This window comes from Elgaria multicarinata, chromosome 1, assembly GCF_023053635.1.
Source record: "Elgaria multicarinata webbii isolate HBS135686 ecotype San Diego chromosome 1, rElgMul1.1.pri, whole genome shotgun sequence".
NCBI classification, from domain to species: Eukaryota; Metazoa; Chordata; class Lepidosauria; order Squamata; family Anguidae; genus Elgaria; species Elgaria multicarinata.
This window is the reverse complement of record NC_086171.1, coordinates 33,832,271-33,850,614: the sequence shown is the minus strand read 5'-3', so window position 1 is coordinate 33,850,614 and position 18,344 is coordinate 33,832,271. Positions and strand designations below refer to the sequence as shown.

General features: G+C 42.7%; 1 protein-coding gene across 5 annotated transcripts in view; it reads right to left on the bottom strand.

Moving 5' to 3' along the window:
* DIP2C (disco interacting protein 2 homolog C) overlaps window positions 1-18,344 on the bottom strand; it is a 371,845-nt gene that overhangs the window by 65,210 nt on the left and 288,291 nt on the right. For 3 of the 5 annotated variants that reach the window (XM_063125751.1, XM_063125767.1, XM_063125759.1), the window contains 6 exons: window positions 12,326-12,449; window positions 10,272-10,381; window positions 8,403-8,505; window positions 6,897-6,961; window positions 961-1,054; window positions 19-138 (listed from right to left, as the gene is read on the bottom strand). In XM_063125751.1, the coding sequence (XP_062981821.1) occupies window positions 19-138; window positions 961-1,054; window positions 6,897-6,961; window positions 8,403-8,505; window positions 10,272-10,381; window positions 12,326-12,449 (616 nt within the window). Of the gene's footprint in view, window positions 1-18; window positions 139-960; window positions 1,055-6,896; window positions 6,962-8,402; window positions 8,506-10,271; window positions 10,382-12,325; window positions 12,450-14,659; window positions 14,738-18,344 lie in introns of all 5 variants that reach the window. The other 2 variants (XM_063125734.1, XM_063125743.1) reach the window with 1 other exon arrangement.

Here is an 18,344-nt window from a genome sequence, read left to right as displayed (position 1 = left end):
TCTACAGCCATCACTTACATGGATTGGCGCCATCAGCAACTATTAGCATCCGGAGTGAGGAGAGGTTGATATCCCGTTGATCTCTATGTGCCACTAATGCCCAGTGCATATCCCTGGATTTTACGCAAGCAACTTTTGCTGGGGGGAGGGGAAGAGAGGAAGAGGAGAAGAGAGCGAGTGAAGACAATTCAAACTGGGCATATGAAGTTCAATACCTTTATGAGCACGCTACAAATATCTGAGGGCATGTCTGCACCAGCCCTATATCCCAGGATCACTCCTGTGCATCCAAATGCCACACAGGGGATCCCGGGAGCAGGCAGAGATGATCCCCTCATTTTCCTGGGATAACATTTGAGATCTACAACTTCAATCACAGCTTTTAAAGCTCAGCTAAAAACTTTTCTTTTTCCTAAAGCTTTTAAAACTTGATGTTGCTCAGACTTTAGACTGTTAGTTATACTGTTATACTGTTAGTTTTACCCTACCCTGTGCCTGTTTACCCTACCCAGTGCCTGTTTCCATTCTCTTCCCCTCCTTATTGCTTTACTATGATTTTATTAGAATGTAAGCCTATGAGGCAGGGCCTTGCTATTTACTGTTTTACTCTGTACAGCACCATGTGCATTGATGGTGCTATATAAATAAATAAATAAATAAATAAATAAATAAATAATAATAACCCTTAGGTGTAGAAAGAGCCATAGTTATACAAACTGACAAATTTATGCAACCAACTAAACTGAAGATACCCAATAATGTATATTTACTACAAAACATCTGTCTTATCCCAGGGATGCAATTTTGACTTCTATATTTCATGGTTAGAAAGACCATAACCAGCCACAAAGAAAGAGACAGTCATAGGCAAAGAAATGAGAAGATGATTGCCAACATAACATTTTAGACCTTCATATAATGCCTGGCCTCCACCACGTCAAAGCATGACATAATCCTTACCTTTGTACTGGCAGACTTTCTGTATCCATGACAGTGGGTTAACTTTCATTAAGGAATACGGGATGCTTATGACATGCATCATGTTCATAACACTCTGAAATCAAGGCAAGTGGAAATAGGTTTCAGCAGTAATGAAACATACCACCTTGTATCACAACTCTTGGTTAAAGTATTACATATTTTAGCAATAAAAACCCAAATCTTTATGACCATATCATAAAATGTGAAGACAGGTGATTGCAAAAGCAGTGCTAATTTTTGGACTCTTTTTAATTTTATTTTACAGCTCAGCTTAGCATAAAGTCACTAGAGGCTAAGGACAATTTTCACAAACATGCATGTTCATCGCATGTTCCAACACTTGAACAGTATCAAATGAAGGAATCCATTTTGCTGTGCATTCTAAGTGGTAGATACTAAATTGCAAATGGTTCATGATTATTTGCTATATTTTCCCAATTCAATTTAGTGGAGCTGCATGGGGGGAAAAGAGGAACTTGGAATATTTAGAAGACTGATTTGGCTTTACCCTGCTCCATCCCAAAGATTAGCAGGTAGTTACTAAAGCAAAATGAGAAAGTCAATCATTAAAATCCCGCTGCTCTTTGCCCATTTAATCCTAGCGTCTGAAAGCAAGGAGGTGTTAACCAAGCTCAGAGATCCAACAAGGAGTTCTATAATTGAGAGGTAAAGGCACCCACCGAAAATGCTACTCTGGTATATGATTTAATTGCCTTTTGTGATACAGTATTCTTGGGAAAGGTAGGCAGAAGTCCAATCTGCTTCAGACACATATGAGGAATACTCTGCAAAAACCCTTGCGTGACCGTACCAGTGAATTAAATGCTGGCTCATGCCCCTAGTTGCTGCTTTCTTTATTTGGAGATAATGTACAAATAAAGCTAGCGTGGCTAGGTGCCTGAGATTCAACTGTGTAACTTTTAGAATGGATGCCTGAGTTTGCTTTCCCCCCTTCTATCTCCCCATTATTATTTTCCTTTTGAGTTGTGTCTTTTAGATTGAAAACCTGAAGGCAAGGACTATCTCAAGTTCTTCTTATTATTATTATTATAATTATTGATCTTAAGACACTCTGGAAGCATTTTCCTTTTTAGAAGAGTAAAAATGCTTTAAAAACAAACAAAACCAAACATAAAAAAACCATGTGTACGAGCTGTTGCAGATGAAAACATCAGAGACGGAAACTTACATATTTCCTAAAACTACAAGGGTTCTGAATGGGATCGATCCAGACATGGGGTGTAAATCATGGGGTGTAAACCTATTTGACCCAACCCTAACTTAAGTTATGCTTGTGGTTTTTGAATGGAAATGTAAAGGCTTGGAATGATCATCGGAGTGATGAAGGCAAGATACCCTCTTTCACCAATTTGAAGGCAGAGGCCTAAGCATCCAGAAAAATCTAGAACTCAAATTTATCAGCTAATTCAACGTGGAGCTCTTAGAGATGCAAGATTTCCAGATATTTTGAAGACACAAACGGGGTTGTGGTTGTTGTAGTAGTTTCAGGAAATAAACATAAATTTAAAGGCAGAAATGCAATTTTATTTTCTTACCTGTTCTGAAAACTAATTTGACTACTTTAAGAACATAAAATGTATGAGCATGAAAAAAATGTACTACTTGCTATATTTATGTAATTTAAATTATGAAGGCCTTAATTTGATTCTCTCCCTCAAGTTTTTATTGTTTATAGCCAATGGCCATCACAATACAAACAGGAAGCACACAAGTATAAAACAGAAAAAGCATTTGAAACAAATGCAAGAATACAATAAAATGATCAGGATTTAAAACATCCCTTCTGTTTAACCCCCTTAGGATTTGACAGTGGTATGGTTTATTTTTCTTGCAGGTAGTGCAAATAAAGCTATCCTATAGCTAATGAATTTGTCTGATTGGCCTTCTAAGGTGGTCTGGAAAGGGAGAATAAATTTAGCCCTGGGCAAATTATATAATGGACAGTACAATATATAATGTACGAGATCTTCAATATGTCCTGATTCTCATACGCAAAAGCGCTCTTTTACAGGTCCTATTGATTCAGACAATAAATACAAATATACTCAGTGATGCAACTGAAGCAGCAAGTTGCTGCATCCTAAGCTACCAAACATATCTTGGTTTTGGCTTGTTGGGGAAATGGGGGGCAGATAGAGAAACACAGTTTAAAACACAAACATTATAGGAAACAAAATTGTCTTTAATAATTCAGGCTTAGAAATAGTCTCCACCATCAGCCAGGAACAGAAGAAACAACCAAAAAGGACTAAAGTCATGAAACTCACCGAGATAACGTTATACATCGTAGATCCTGCTTTCAAACTGTTTCCAACTCTTTTAAGAAATAATGACCCCACTCTAGCCTAACAAATATGGATTGGAGTGGACCTGTCTAAAGTATACAGGAAATGTCCTAACATTGTAACAGATTGTCTTATATAATCATTAGAAATTATTTTGAGGGAGTAAAGTGCAAACCAAAACAATATTTCAAAACCCTGCCCTAAAAAGCATTTTCTCATTATTCTAAAAGAGATAATAATTCATAAAATCCAAACATTCCCCCCACCCTACCCATTTCTATTTTTTTCCCACTGGAAAAATTGAAGAAGAGAGGCCTTAGGGAAAACTGAGAAAAACCCTGGTTTTCTCCCCATCTCTGGAAGCTACAAAGGAGGCAGTTAATAATGTTTTTTAAAACAACAACAACAACGATATACAACAGCATCTATATTTATTTTAAAACGAAAAAAGAAAAGAAAAAAAGACTAATAACCTCAAAAGGCCATCTGAGAGACTTAAAATAATAAATGCAAAGAAAAATGTGCAAAACAAGCTAACATGGGCTTTTTCAAAATGAGGGGATGGAGAGGAAAAGCATCCAGTTACTTGCTGGAGGTGGAAACTCGCCAAAATAGAAAGAAATGTCTCAGTAGTTGAGCAAGTTAAAAATACAGATGTCATCTCTGAAAAATGGCAACGGAACAACAACATTAAGATGCTTCTGCCATCACAGGAAGCAATTCCAAAACACCTGCTGTTCATTCACCATTCTGATTACACACAATCTCAAGAATCCAAGTTCTCATCGCTCATCACTTTTATATGTAAACTATTTAATTAGGGTGACCGTATGAAAAGGAGGACAGGGCTCCTGTATCTTTAGCAGTTGCGTAGAAAAGGGAATTCCCTCTTCATCACAACAGTTAAAACTGCAGGAGCTCTGCCCTCTTGACCAGGTACAAAAGAAGGCGGGGCTCCTGCAGCTTTAACTGTTGTGCTGAAGAGGGAATTTCACCAGGTGCTGCATGCATACAAGTGACACCTGCTGAAATTCCCTTTTCTACGCCACTGTTATCCTTTTGGATGCTTTATTCTAAAGGAGGACCAGACCTAGCCGTGTTACTCAAGGTGTATAAGAAATTTGTGGGTTTAAAAAAAAAATGGTTGCAAGATCTGGTTTGTCACCTTGCTTTCAGTATTTTAAACAGCAAAATGCACAAAGTGCTCAGCCCGCTAGTACTATTGACTATTATCAATAGTAATAGTTTTACTATTTTGTTTGGCCAACATGGTGACCGATGCTCTTGCTCATATAAATCTAGCCCTTCTCCCATGATCACCTATAAGGAATTTGCATTAAGTATTTTCATAAACGCAAATTTAGCTGATCCAGACTATCTCCAGTGGCTGCAAAGTGTTATGTAGGAATAGCCCTGAAATCATTGAAGACAAGAGAACAAGTTCAGAGCACCAGGACAATGGATGGCCACTTTTGCTCTCTTATAGAGCAATCTTATGGCCCCTAGCAAATATCTGGGGGGGGGGGGGGCAAAGGATTGTTCGGTTTCCTGGCTACAAGGCTGGAGATAGGGCTATGACCCAAGGGCCAGGAAACTGTTCCCTGCCCCTCCCAGGTGGTGTGGAGGGAACCGGGCCACAAAAACAGAGCAAGGAGATGGGGAAAGGGCTGTTTCCGGAGACGGAAGGATACCGGGGTGGCTGCCTTGCACAGTTTCCCATGCCTCCTTCCCTTCCCCGCCAAGGTGTGGCTGCTAGGCGCAATCGCCCGTCTCGCAGAAATGCAGGGCTGCTCTTCTCCCACCCTGCACGGGATACTCGGCAGCCCATGGGTTCGGAGGCTGCCGATTATCTGGATAGGATTGCGCCCTTAGAAAACAGGGAATCCTTCCCACTTTGTCCTTTCCAGTTCCATACCCCCAATCAAAATAAGCTGCACCCTGCATTAATAACCCTTTGTAGATGGTTGAAGGCAATTTGTCAGATTTCAAATTACTAGGAGAGGCAGCTCTAATGTAGGAACAATTCTCATGCTTCCTCTTGCCATACTGTTGACTCTCAGCTGTCAGTGACGCACACTTGGGCAGTTAGTGATGGCATGTGGAACAGACTGTGTTCTTCTCACAGTCCCGGAAGTACAGCTTTTGGAACTGCTCTCATTCAGAGAACCAGGAAGTCAACACAGTCAAAAGAGTGGCTGCCATGTACAGATCATTGTGAGCAGTCCTGCCAGGGTTTCTGGCTTTCATTCCTAGATGAAAGAGACCTCTTCAAAGAGGATACTTGTAGAATTGCATGACTGCCTGCTTTAATGGCTTCAGACATCCTTTTGACCTCCCAAGGCATTTCTTTGAGCTCCTTCAGACGGGGGAAAGTCATGTTCTCTTACAGTTGGGTTGGAAGCTTCATCTCTTCCGCTTTGGCAACGAGCTCCAATTACGCAGCAGGAGAGAGCAGGAAGAGAAGTGACCACATGGCTTCAATGCAGTTCAATGGGACAGCGCCCCCTAGCGGGCGTTTTGTAGCTGAACTTCTCCTGCACACAGCAGGAAATAGCGACGTCTATCAGAAGAGTCGGCTTCTCTGAGCCTTTTTTTAAATCGCAAAAACTGGGTAATGGAGCAGGAGACACGCAGGAGGACCACTATGTTGTCAAAATGATCCACAAAAATCCATGAGTGGCCAACTGTGAGGTTGCAATAAAACACTTGTCTGAAGCAGCTCTTTGTCTTACTAAACCAAGACTAAAGTGTCCAGCTGGTATTGTGAATATTCTAGGGCCAAGGGTGAGACTAAGGGCTCATCTACACCAAGCAGGATATTCAACTATAAAAGTGGTATATAAAAGGCAGGAGCCACACTACTGCTTTATAGTGGTACTGAAGTGCACTGACAACTGTTGGGGCCCAGGACACATCTATACCAAGCAGGATATAACACTATGAAAGCAGTATATGGTCTGTGTCAATGGGCCCCAACAGTTGTCAGTGAACTTCAATACCGCTATAAAGTAGTAGTGTAGCTCCTGCCTTTTATATACCGCTTCCATACCACTTTCATAGGGGAATATCCTGTCTGGTGTAGATGAGCCCTAAGAAAGCACTGCTCTCTTTTCCTTTTAACACTGCCACACCCAGAGGAAGCACACTTCTGATTACTACATGGAGAGAGCAATGGGGGATGACCTGCTGGCGAACTTCTTAGGTTGTCCACAGATGGAGAGAACACTGGAGCTGGGAAGTTTACTTCTCATGCAAGTTGTGGCTGCTGCTGCAGCTGCTTGCTTGCTAGCACAAAAGTCTTCCCATGCTAATTTCTGCAATACTAGATTGCATCACTGAGTGTCCTAACATATGCTCCTTAAAAATTCATGTAGAATCAGTTGTAAAACCTTGAGAGCATTAAGGCATTAAGGCCTTGAGGCCCAGCATTGGGCAAAAGGCGGGATGCAAATAAATATAATAAATAAATAATGTCTGATATAGCATACAAATCCCTCCTTTAAATCATTACTTAAAAGAAGAGTTCACCCCACCTCGATCCAGAGGGAGAGGCGGGTAACAAATAAATAAATAAATAAATTATTATTATTATTATTATCATCATCTTACCGTAAGAATCCCATGCCATAAGCCTACATCTTTCTTGAAATCTAATACGTTCACAATTGTTTCAGCTGCAAGATAGAAACAAGATTAGTGCAGCACAGCCTGAAGGAAGCCCCACTTTTCAGAAGTAAGTGCAATAAAAAAAGAAGTTGCCAACAGTTGAGCTTTGGAACAGTTTGAGATACATCGCTACTGGTAGCTTGCTTTTGCCTCAACCGCTGCTTCCTTGCTCTCTCTTGTTTTCATTTGCATTACATGCCATAATCAATGGCTCATTTGAAAACTGGCTGTCTTTTAAAGAAACGGGGGGTGGGGGGAATTGAACATAAGGCAGTAAGAACATCATCTTCAAAAACAAAGACAACTCCACCTATAGAGTTGCCATCAAGACTCGTATTCTTCACATCGGAAATACAAAGCCCTGGGAGATTCTGATGCTCTCATTAATGCGAGATGAGCATTACAATTCTGGAATTTTTCTCCAGCTCTGATTGTACTCTGTAGCGGAGAAAGACTCACTATTTCCCTGCTCCCTCCCTCCATGACCTTCCATTCTGCCTTCCTTCTCATCCACTTGCTTGGGTACAGCTGCCGTTTTGCATATCAACCAACCAGCACTGCCTAGTGGTACTATGCAGTGTGCTAGGCCCACGGAGTCCCTGGGAAATACACTACTTTCCCAAAAACTACTACAGTGCTGATGGGCTTGGAAATCAGATCAGAATGACTAGGAAATAAGGTGAGCAATTTCCCAAGTATGGTGGCCGTGGTGGTGGGTGGGGGTCAAATGGAGATAGCTTGGCTTATTTTGAGTCAACCCAATTATGGTTCACTGGATTGGCAACAATGATCTCTCCTATCTAGCCAAGGGATGTGAAACCTCTGGCCGGGGGACCAAATTTGGCTTGCAGAGGTTCCAAATATGGGACACAGAGCCTTCTGGGGTTTCTTTAGGGGCAGCCAAAAATCCCCACTGTTATAAGATATCTCAGGTTGGATATAACATGTGTGTGTGGAGAGCAGTGGACTTGGAGAGAACCAGGAGAAAGAGCTGCTCCTCTTGCATGTGCCGCCCCCATGGAGATGATGTATATCATGCAACGCTGACTCATGGCCGGTGCTGATGCCAAACACTAGCCCAATCCTTTCACATGGCATCCCTACGGGGACAAAGTGCATTGTGCAAAGCCGGGGACTTTGCCAGCGCTGGAGGAGTAGGTGCTCCTCCCAGAGTCAAGCATATTCCTTTCTCCATCCTGGGAGAGGAGGCACAGAACTCTGCGTTTCTCCCAGCACGAGAAAAGGCAAACTGTGTGAGCCACAGATATGGAGGAGCAACATGGCCGCTGTCCATTTTTGCTTCTGCACCCTGATCTAGCACAAGATCCCATCATTCAATCTTCCTATCATTAAACAAGATCTAGAACAAGATCCCAGGGAAATATACCGCATGCTGCCATTTAAAAACTTGCTTCAGGATGATTATTTTTTTAAAAAATGCTAACATACCTTCTGTGTATCCACAGGCCTGTGTAAGAGCTTGACAGTGGGTCAGTAGTGCAATTCTCGTCACAGTCACCCCAAGAACACTTCCATCTTTACACGTTTTGTACTGCAATATATATATATATATATACTTTTCTCATCAAGATTCAGGGAACTGCAACACCTCAAAAAACGGAAGAGACGGGCATCGGGCACAGGCCAAGGGGTTGGGGAGAAGCTTAATCTAGTCCTCAAGCCCCCAATTCCAAGGGTCTCTCCTGATTAGGCACCTCACCACTCCCGACCCCCCATCACAGGTACAGGCAATTCTGTGTCTTCATTTGGGAGGGATGTGTCTGTGCAGAAAGGGGTCTCCTTCAGTGCAACCCAGGGCTCATCTACACCAAGCAGGATATCCCACTATGAAACCAGTATGAAAGCGGTATGTAAAAGGCAGGAGCCACACGACTGCTTTATAGTAGTACTGAAGTGCTCTGCAGGATCTACACTACTGCTTTATAGTGGTATCAACGTGCACTGACAACTGTTGGGGCCTATGACATATCTACACCAAGCAGGATATAGCACTGTGAAAGCAGAATGAAATTGACATGGCATGTGTCAATGGGCCCCAACAGTTGTCAGTGCACTTCAATACCGCTATAAAGCAGTAGTGCGGCTCCTGCTTTTTACATACCGCTTTCATAGTGGAATATCCTGCATGGTGTAGATGAGCTCCCAGTGGCTCACTGCTATTTGCCAGCAACTTGGCTTAGGCAGGGGAGTGAATGGCTGATGCAAATCGTAAGGAGAGGGCTTTGGCAGATTCCCTATTCATACTGGGAAGAAGTGGGCTACAGGTGCAGCAGCAGGTCCATAGGCAAATATTGCTGGCCCTGCAACATTCACACAGCAAACAAACAAGTATCGGCCCATTGGTGGTGGTGGTGATGGTGGTGGTGGTGGGGGAATAGTCATTTCCTAAAGCCATATATTATTCAGCCACCAAGCTTTCGCTGCCCGCTATCCGCTTCTGCGTTCACATATCCTGCTAATACTCTACACATCCGCTGCCCTCCCTCCTCCCTAAAAATCCAAAACGAGCCATTAAAAAAAACAAAAACCCAACCTCATAACGATACTTTCTCAGGTCTGAGGACACTGTTAATGGTAGCTGAATTGATCAGGACTGATCCCCGAGGCTTTTCAATCTGAAATCCTAGGATTACAGGAACCTGCCTTATTTATTTATTAATTTATTAATTTATTTATTTATTTATATATTTTAAATAAATATTTTTATTCATTTCTAAATAGAACATATGGCATGCAGATGATCCTGGAGCATCCCAAGCCTGTGATCCCAAGTGACCGGTCCTATACACCATCACCTCTCTCCCAGGTGAAGGTCCGCTGATGGCTATTTCAGCCATCATATTTGTATTCAGCCCACCTTTAAAATGGGGTGGGGAATACAATACAATGCATTTTAAAGAAAACAATATTTGGGTATTCACATTGCTGTACTCTAGAACAGGGGTGGGCAGAAAGAAGATCTCCAGATGTTTTAGACTTGAATTCCCAGGAATCCTGACCATTGGCCATGCTGGTAGGGGCATCTGGGAGATGAAGTCCAAAACATCTTATGCCCTAAATCTAGAACTTTTCAAATTAGCTTTTTATTGTGAAGTTCCCAGTGCTGATTTAGCAAAAAGCTGTATCATCTAAATTCATACAACGGTAAGGATGTAACTGCTGAATTGGCTTAAGTATAATAAAACAGAGATTCAAACAACTGAGAATGAATATCTAGTAAACTTGTTGAATATTGGTTGCATTCGGATCTCTGAAAGAGAGTAACACATACACACACCACACACACAGCGCACTCACCTCAATGTAAGCTGTGTCATTGTTTGCATCTTTGATATGTGGGAACCAGTCTCGAGGAGGTTTCGAAAGGTGTTTTGATTCCGTGACAAACCACAGCAGCTTTGGCCAGCCTTAGGGGGGGGAAAAACACAAACCATTGTTTGTTTATTTATTTCGGGGGGTGGGGGCAACATTTACTGAACTTCTTCTAGCCAGTGTGCACAATGGCTCAGTTCAGACAACAACATTAGTCAACGCAGTGTGAAAACTCCACTCAACGGTTGAGTTTTTAGGAGGTACTCCCCACAAAACACCATTGTGTGACTGTGGGCTACCATGGAGTAGATAATCCATTGTAATCTTTGATTGACAGTCCCTCCACCCACTCTCCTCCCCCAGTCTTCCTGATGGTATCCCATCAGCCATTGCTGCAAAAACACAATCCTGGTGCCTCTCCTAGAGTGGCACTCACTCCTTTCGCCGCTCTTGCCAGGGAACTCTGTAGCCAGTGGGAAAAGTCAACTCAACGCAATGGAAAACTCCCCTGAACCCTCCATACAACACACAACACAATGGTTGTGCAGGAACTCTCCTCTGCACAGCATGGATATTCAGCATGGAATGTTTTTGTTTTTTTAAAAAAGAAAACTACCTCCACTGTGGGGTTGAGTTTTCCCGCCAGACAACACATTTCTCAGCGGTGTGAGTTCTAAATGGCTGTGGAGTTCGTTGAGAAACATGTTGTCTGAACTGAGTCAGTGTCTTTGCACAGGTTTGCTCAAGAATATTGGTTGATTAAAACATATGACTTATGCCAAGTCTGACCACCGGGTCTGAATACTGGTTCATCTTGCCCAACACTGCTACTCTTACCATCAACAATTGTTGGTGTCAAGCACAGGCCTTTCCAACTCACCCATCGGAGGTACTTTAATATGAGAGCTCAGAGATTGAGCCCAGGACTTCCTGCATGGGAAGTATGTCCTCTCCCACTGAACTAGGACCCCACCCTTTCCATACCAACATTTACACAACTTTGTTTCCCACTTCTCAACTAGTATGGGGCAGCCTCTGACGTGAAACGATACTACCTTTTCATCCAGTGCAAGCAATATAGGTCCCAGGTTTGATCCCCGATGTCTCCAGCGAGGGCTGCAAAAACTCCTGCCTGAAACCCTAGAAAGTTGCTGCCAGTCAGTGTTGACAATACTGGGCTTAGATGGACCAACTGTCTGGTTCAATATAAGGCAGCTTTCTATGTTCCTGATTTGGACCTTCCCATGGATGGATAGGCATTGTAGTAACGTTGGTGCTATCTAGCAATAGGGGCATCGCAGTCATGGAGCACACGTGCTCAAGGATAGCTGGGACCACTAAATACACAATCCAAAAGAGCTGTAATGCGAAACTATAGTTGTGGCAATGCCTAGCTATAGTTTGGGGAGCTACATGTGTTTCCCCTCCCAGGCTAACTCAAGCAGACAATGAGGAAGAGGAATGGTGGTAGAGTCGCCGCTTGCAGAGCGCCTGCTTTCAATTCCTGTCCCCCAATCCAAGACTGGTCAAATTGTGTGCCCAGGGGAAGAAGTGGAATCCACTTGGAACAGCCACAACTTCCTCTTCTTCTCTGCCTATATCCTTCTGTCCAGTGGTGTTTTCAGTCAGGGCCAAGTGCTAGCCTTAGCCCCCTGCTCCAAAGCATCACATGCTCGGCTACTCCTCAGTCAGGTTAGCGTCCAGCTTGGCTCTGTCTCGTCAAGAATGCACACAGTTGCAGGAAGGGCTCAACGGTGCCAATAATCTGCATCTCAGTCCTTTCTAGATGCCAGTGGGACTCAACCACAAGAAAGGGCTGTACGTTCCAGGGAGATGGGGCAGGCAGAATGGTTATGGTCGACCCATAATTATGCAACAGGCTATAATCAACTACAAGTTGACACTCTGCCTGCCCCCAAATTAGAGGATACAGATTTAGACATTTTCAAGCTGCCTGAGGATCAATGCAATCCTCTCACTTTTCCTCGCCAGGCACGAAATCAGTATACACTACTGTTAGTTAACGAGACTAAGCCTACCTTTAAACTGTGGTATTTCCCCAGTAGGGCTTTTAGGCAGTCCTTTATGGCACGCATCGCTAGTCAAGGCCACAGTAACCCCACAGCTTCCGAGCAAGAAGCCTATCTGTTGGCTTCCTGCATCCTGGTTGAAGACAAAGCAAGAAAGAAACCATGAAAGTAAATCACCGTATGAGCGGCAATGAAACGTCTACTTCGAGACACATCTATGCAAAAGGCATTTGCTTCGCTTAGCCAACCGAGTGCTTTCCAAGCACGGTCTGTGCAGGGCTCTTGGCATGCTGTGCCTCAGCATTTTTGCGAGAGGGGGCCAAGAATATCACATCCTGAGAGTCTCAGCTTGCTTTTAAAAACAAACCTTGAAGACCCCAACATTTCCGCATAGCTTTGGCTTGAAGGTTTGTGGGCAGTTTGGGCTGAATTTACAGAAGCTTGTGGTGGGGAGGGGAGGAGCGCAACTCTACCAGGTTTGGGAAGTGGAATCATGCATAGGAATAAGCAACTCTGCTTTAGAGCTACATAATTGATAGACAAGATTTTTTCCCCTCTGGGCAGAATCCAGTGCAACACTACGGCTAATGTAACTTACATTGCGCTAGCATAAACAACTGCTAGGACAATGCTAATAGTGCTTCTGGTGCAGTGGGTTTTCCCATAAAACCCATCCCACCAGCAAGTGCTATTAGCATTGCTCTAGAGCACAACATGGTTTACACTAGCAATAGCGTTGCATTGGATGCTGCCCTACATCTTCCTTAATACTGGAACTCAGGATCATCAAATCAGTAGTGGGTTCAAGCAGACAAAAGGAAACACAACAAATAATCTAACACGTGGATTGGACAACCACAGGATGTGGTGATGGGCTAGACTGTTTTTTTCAAAAATAGAGAGGTAAAACAAATTTCTGAAGGATAGGTCTATCAGCATTTACAGACTAAGATGTTCAGAGAACTCTCTCTGAATCCCAAACACTGGGCCAAGCAGTGATAAGAGGGTTATTGCCTTCTCCACACTCTGCTTTCTGGAGGCATCTGCCTGAGCACTGTCAGAATAGATGGACAAACTCATGGGAGGATAAGGCTACCAATGGCTACTAGTTCTGATGGCTTTATGCGACCTCCAGTATCAGAGGCAGTAAGCCTCTGTATACCATTTGCTGGGGAACTCAAGCAGGAGGATGCTATCATACTCAGGCCCTACTGGTGAGCTTCCCACAGGCAGCTGGTCGGCCACTGTGTGAACAGAATGCTTGACTAGATGGTCTGATCAGCGTGGCTCTTCTGATGTTCCTTGGCCTGATTCAGCAGGGCTTTTACATACAACATTCATACTGATAACAGAATTTGGATTTCCCTGACATATATTATTTTATTATTATTTACTGCATTTGTATACCGCCCCATAGCCGAAGCTCTCTGGGCGGTCACATAAGGTAAAAACACTTAAAAGCATATATTTGTGGAAAGGAGAGCGGGGTGGGTGGGTTAGGTTTTATGTGCAGCCCTGAGTTAAATCAAACAAATGAACAGCCATTGCATGCTTTACCTTTTTTTTTCTTCTTCTCCCTTCCACGCACAAGCTAATAAACAGTTTCCAGCTTGGAAAAAACCTAGTTAGTAAGGCAATGCTACTGCTGCCTTAGATGTATCAGGCTTCCACATTCGACGCTCACAGGCAGTCAACATTATAAATACAACCTAAAATATGCATATGAAGGACCCAGATACGCCCTATGCAACTGTTCAAGGGCTACCAGCCAATACCCAGATGTCATATATACACATTTTAAAAACGAACAGTTCTCAAGGCAGAGAAGGAATTTGGAACAGAATAGAGAATTTTGCAGCGAGAATTAAAATATTATGATATTCTCATCACAAAACAAAGAAAGTGTGCACTGGAGAACTGAAACAAAGAAGACGGGTGGGTGTGGGTGGGAGAAATGTTCTGGCTATTGAGATAGGTGGAACTTTTAGAACCAGATCGACATTTTCCACAATAGGTCCAATTCAAGTGGTTTTTTAAATGTATAGTTAGAGTGGTTTAAAAAAGCTATCAAAAGCAGGTAAAAGACATGCATCACTCCCCAATGCTTAGCACCAGTTTTTCCACACTCAGAATTGAGAAAATAACGTTTTATTACATTGATGGGTTTGCGTGTGCTGATTTTTGAATGGCTTGGTGAGATGAGAAACTGGCTTATGATAGACTTGCATAACCTTTTCAAAGTTCAGACATCCAACAAGTTGTCAGTTTTATTTATTCGCATTTTCTGTTTATTATAGTAATTATTAGAGATTTATTTCCAGCTTGGCAAAGTTAAAGACATACTTTTGCAAGAAAAGTCTTCAGAAATGAGCTCTCATTTGGTTTGGCTTCTATGAAAATCCAGACAGAAGGAGGAGTCCCCTTTTTAAGATAAATAGAAAGAGACAAGAGGATGAAATCATGCCATTTTGGGGAAAAACTCTGTGCATGCTGTGCTAACAGTAGCCCGAGGAGTACCTGAACTAGCCAGGCCCTGGAAAATGTACAAAGATTAAAAGGCATTAATAAACGTCGGCAGATATGCTAAAAATGTGTCCTGCATTAGCCTAAATTGATGTTATCTGCCTGCCATTTCTTTCCTTCCTAAGTTCCTGAAAATATTCAAGGCTTTCTTCTTTACTGTTATTAAGCCTAGCTGTTGAAGTGGTCATTTACAAGCCATTTCAATGGTTTCTTAGACCCAGGCTAATTGCTCTAATTTTGAATACCAGCATTCCAAGGTCAACATATTACCACAATCTGCTTACCTATCAAGGTATCTCACCTGACTTATCCCAAGGCAAGTTAAAATATCTAATGCTATGTTCACATCAATTGCCCCTTAATGATGTCAGAGCAAGGACCTTAACCTATCTTCAGATCAAGTTTTGATCACTTGGGCCTGCTAAGAAGCTGGTACATCTCATCCTATCATCTCAAGTACAAAGTTCAGAGGGAATCCAAGAAGGCTATGGCTACAAGGAAAGGCACACAATAAGGGGTACATATGCCAAAGGAAATGCAGGAAGTTCTCTCTTTTTGAAACTCAACACAGAAGAGAAAGAAAAGAGAAAAGGCTTGTAGGTGGGCAAAATATTATTTATTAGGCTCTATATATTAAGTGTAAAAACTTCCTCAGTAAAAAACACTGTAAAAAACATGTCACTTTGTTCCCCACACTTTCTAAATAATGCAAAGAGAATAACTTTGCAAACGACTATTTGAAGAATACAGAGTGTTGTATAAACACACAAAGGGCTTAATAAATAATATTTCATCCACCTAGAGGTTTCCCTTCCTTCCTTCAGCTTTGTGTATGGCCCACAAAATCCTGTTTTAGCAGTGTAGCATAGACTCAATGGATATTATGAATACAGCTCTCCCCCCTTAAGACCCCTTTGGAATAGTGGCTGCGCTCAGAGATTCATGGCATTGTTTGCATTTAAGAACTTACGGTGCAAATATTCACAGATTCCGACAGTCGCTCTGTCAATGGCCAGGTTTAACTACAAAAAAGCAAATCGACCTTTCCCCACAGACATGCTTTCTCCCATCACTTTGTCAATGGAATTCCCCTGGCCCGAGGCAAGTAGGAGTGTATGCAACTACACTACCTTTGAGCTGCCTGAAATCCAACCTACACTGTGAATTTTGCTGTGCCAATCACATTTGAGGGTGGGAGCAGAAGAGCGAAAGGGAAGAAGAATAAATATACTGAATACAAATCCGTAAGATTTATTATTCTAAAACTTGGTAGTACCTCACCTTCAAAAGTTTTAAAATCCCTTCCAAGGATTACAGAAATAATTATTTTTAATAAAACAAGAAAGCTCTCTCTCTCTCTCTCTCTCTCTCTCTCTCTCTCTCTCTCTCTCTCTCACACACACACACACACACACACACACACACCACCAGACATTCTCATTCCACAGACCAGTGTCCTACATAGAGTGGGGAAATAGACACACGGTTTAGTTTTCCCCCCAATGAGAAATATTAGTGGAGGATATTGTTTCCTATTTCTTTGTCTTGGGTTTGTCAGCATATCTTAGCAGTTGCTTAGGGACTCTTGAAGCGTCATCAGACGAGCGTTTTATTTCACGCTCGTTACTGGCCACTCACAATTTTTCGCAAGTGACGAAGTCCACTCCCGCCATCTCCTGTTCCTTCTAGTCTTTGTTCCATCAAAAAATAAGATCACGGTAAATCTGTGGTGTTTTTTGGAAGCGGAACCTGCTGTGTTCAGGAAAAGCAGCGCAATAAAAATCACCACTGAATGGGTCACGTGGTCATTGTTTACTTCCTCTTTCTTCCCCATGTGAAGGAAGAGGAAGTATTGTGGGACAGGTGTGTGTGTGTGGGGGAAGCAATTCTCTTGATGCTCTTGGCCCCTGCAAGGCTTATTCATACATTAGCCAGTTGGATCTGATAGGTGCTTTCCTGTCCTGCCTACCTACAAATCTTTCCCATCAGAAAGTAAGGAATACAGTGGAAAATACCATAGGATGACTGGCTATGCCAACTGTCCTCAACCTGGTTTGCTCCAGATGTTTTGGACTACAACTTCCGGCATTCCTGATCACTGCCCATGCTAGCTAGGGCTGATGAGAGTTGAAGTCCAAAACATCTGGAGGGCAACAGGTTGGGAAAAGCTAGGCTAGGCTCTCAAGTTTAGGTGCCTTTGTGACACCAATCATGATCGTCAACTCAGACTTATTAGCAAGATTCCAACCCGAACGAGAAACTAACAAATCAGTTGGAGGCAACTAAATACACTCAATTTAACTCACTCAAGTCTATTGGGCTTAACGCCTGTTCTATAGCCCTAGGCAGGGGTACACAACCTTTTTGCCCCTGAGAGCCAAATTGGGGAATCTGCTGAGGTGGCAAGGATCATACATATGTGTGCATGCACATTCATATACAACTCATGCACACAAACACCACTTACTCACTTACACGTGCTTTTCTTGTATACATTCTAATATTTAACAAACCTTCAGTTTAAGTCAGTAGTTAACTGACTTAACTGTGCTATATTCATTTGGGGGTGATCTGTCAGAGCTGGGGTCCCCGTATTCCCCCCCTCTCATACACACAAAAGACCTCCACATATCCATTCACTTCTCCCATACTCACTCACATTCCAACCCAACCCAACCACTCACTCACACACCTTCACACTCACAGCTTTAATCCACTCACTGAGCATCCTAAGAAGTAAGAAGGAACCATCAAGTACGGCTTCCTAGGATGCTCTAGGAATGAGGCTTCTATGGCAGGAACCATAGAGCCCATTCCTAGAGCATTTTTTTCTCCTGTGGTGGCAGGTGCTGGGAGTCTTGGGGACCGTCAGACAGGGTTTTGCACCCGTGCTCTAAGGGAACAATTACCCAGCAATGCCAAGATTAGGAGGGGGGTTAAAACCAACAAATGATAAAACGCTGTGGAACAGGCACCTTTTATGACAAAAAAGAAAACGTGAAACGTATTTTAAAAATCAGGAGGCCTAGGAAAGGAAGGTGTGGGCAAAGCAGAGGTAAAGGGAAAGTAAACTGAATTTGAAGCAACAGCCAGGGAACTCGGAAAAGATGAGGAAGCAATAGAGAGAAGAGAAGCAAAATGGAAAAAAGGAACCAGGCTATAAGAAAGAAACATTTGGCAAAGGCCAATGCTGCAGTGGAATTAAAGAATTTTGTTATGCAAAGAAATATGTGGTGACTTGGTCTTGAACAGGCAATGAAGACCCATTACTTTTAGAAAAGATCTACTACCTGTGCAGTTAAAACTGCTAGAATTCGTTTGTCGGTATGAATCAACCCAGCTTTCCTCGGAGCTATGACTATAGGGGCTCTGTCGTGATGGGTGCCTACACTTTAAAATCCACCACTGTAATAATGGAAAAGGCAGAAGGAAACAGGGAAGGAAAGTTGGAATTGAACTGGCATTTGTCAGCCAACTGAGCTACCGCACATTTTCCACCATGTGT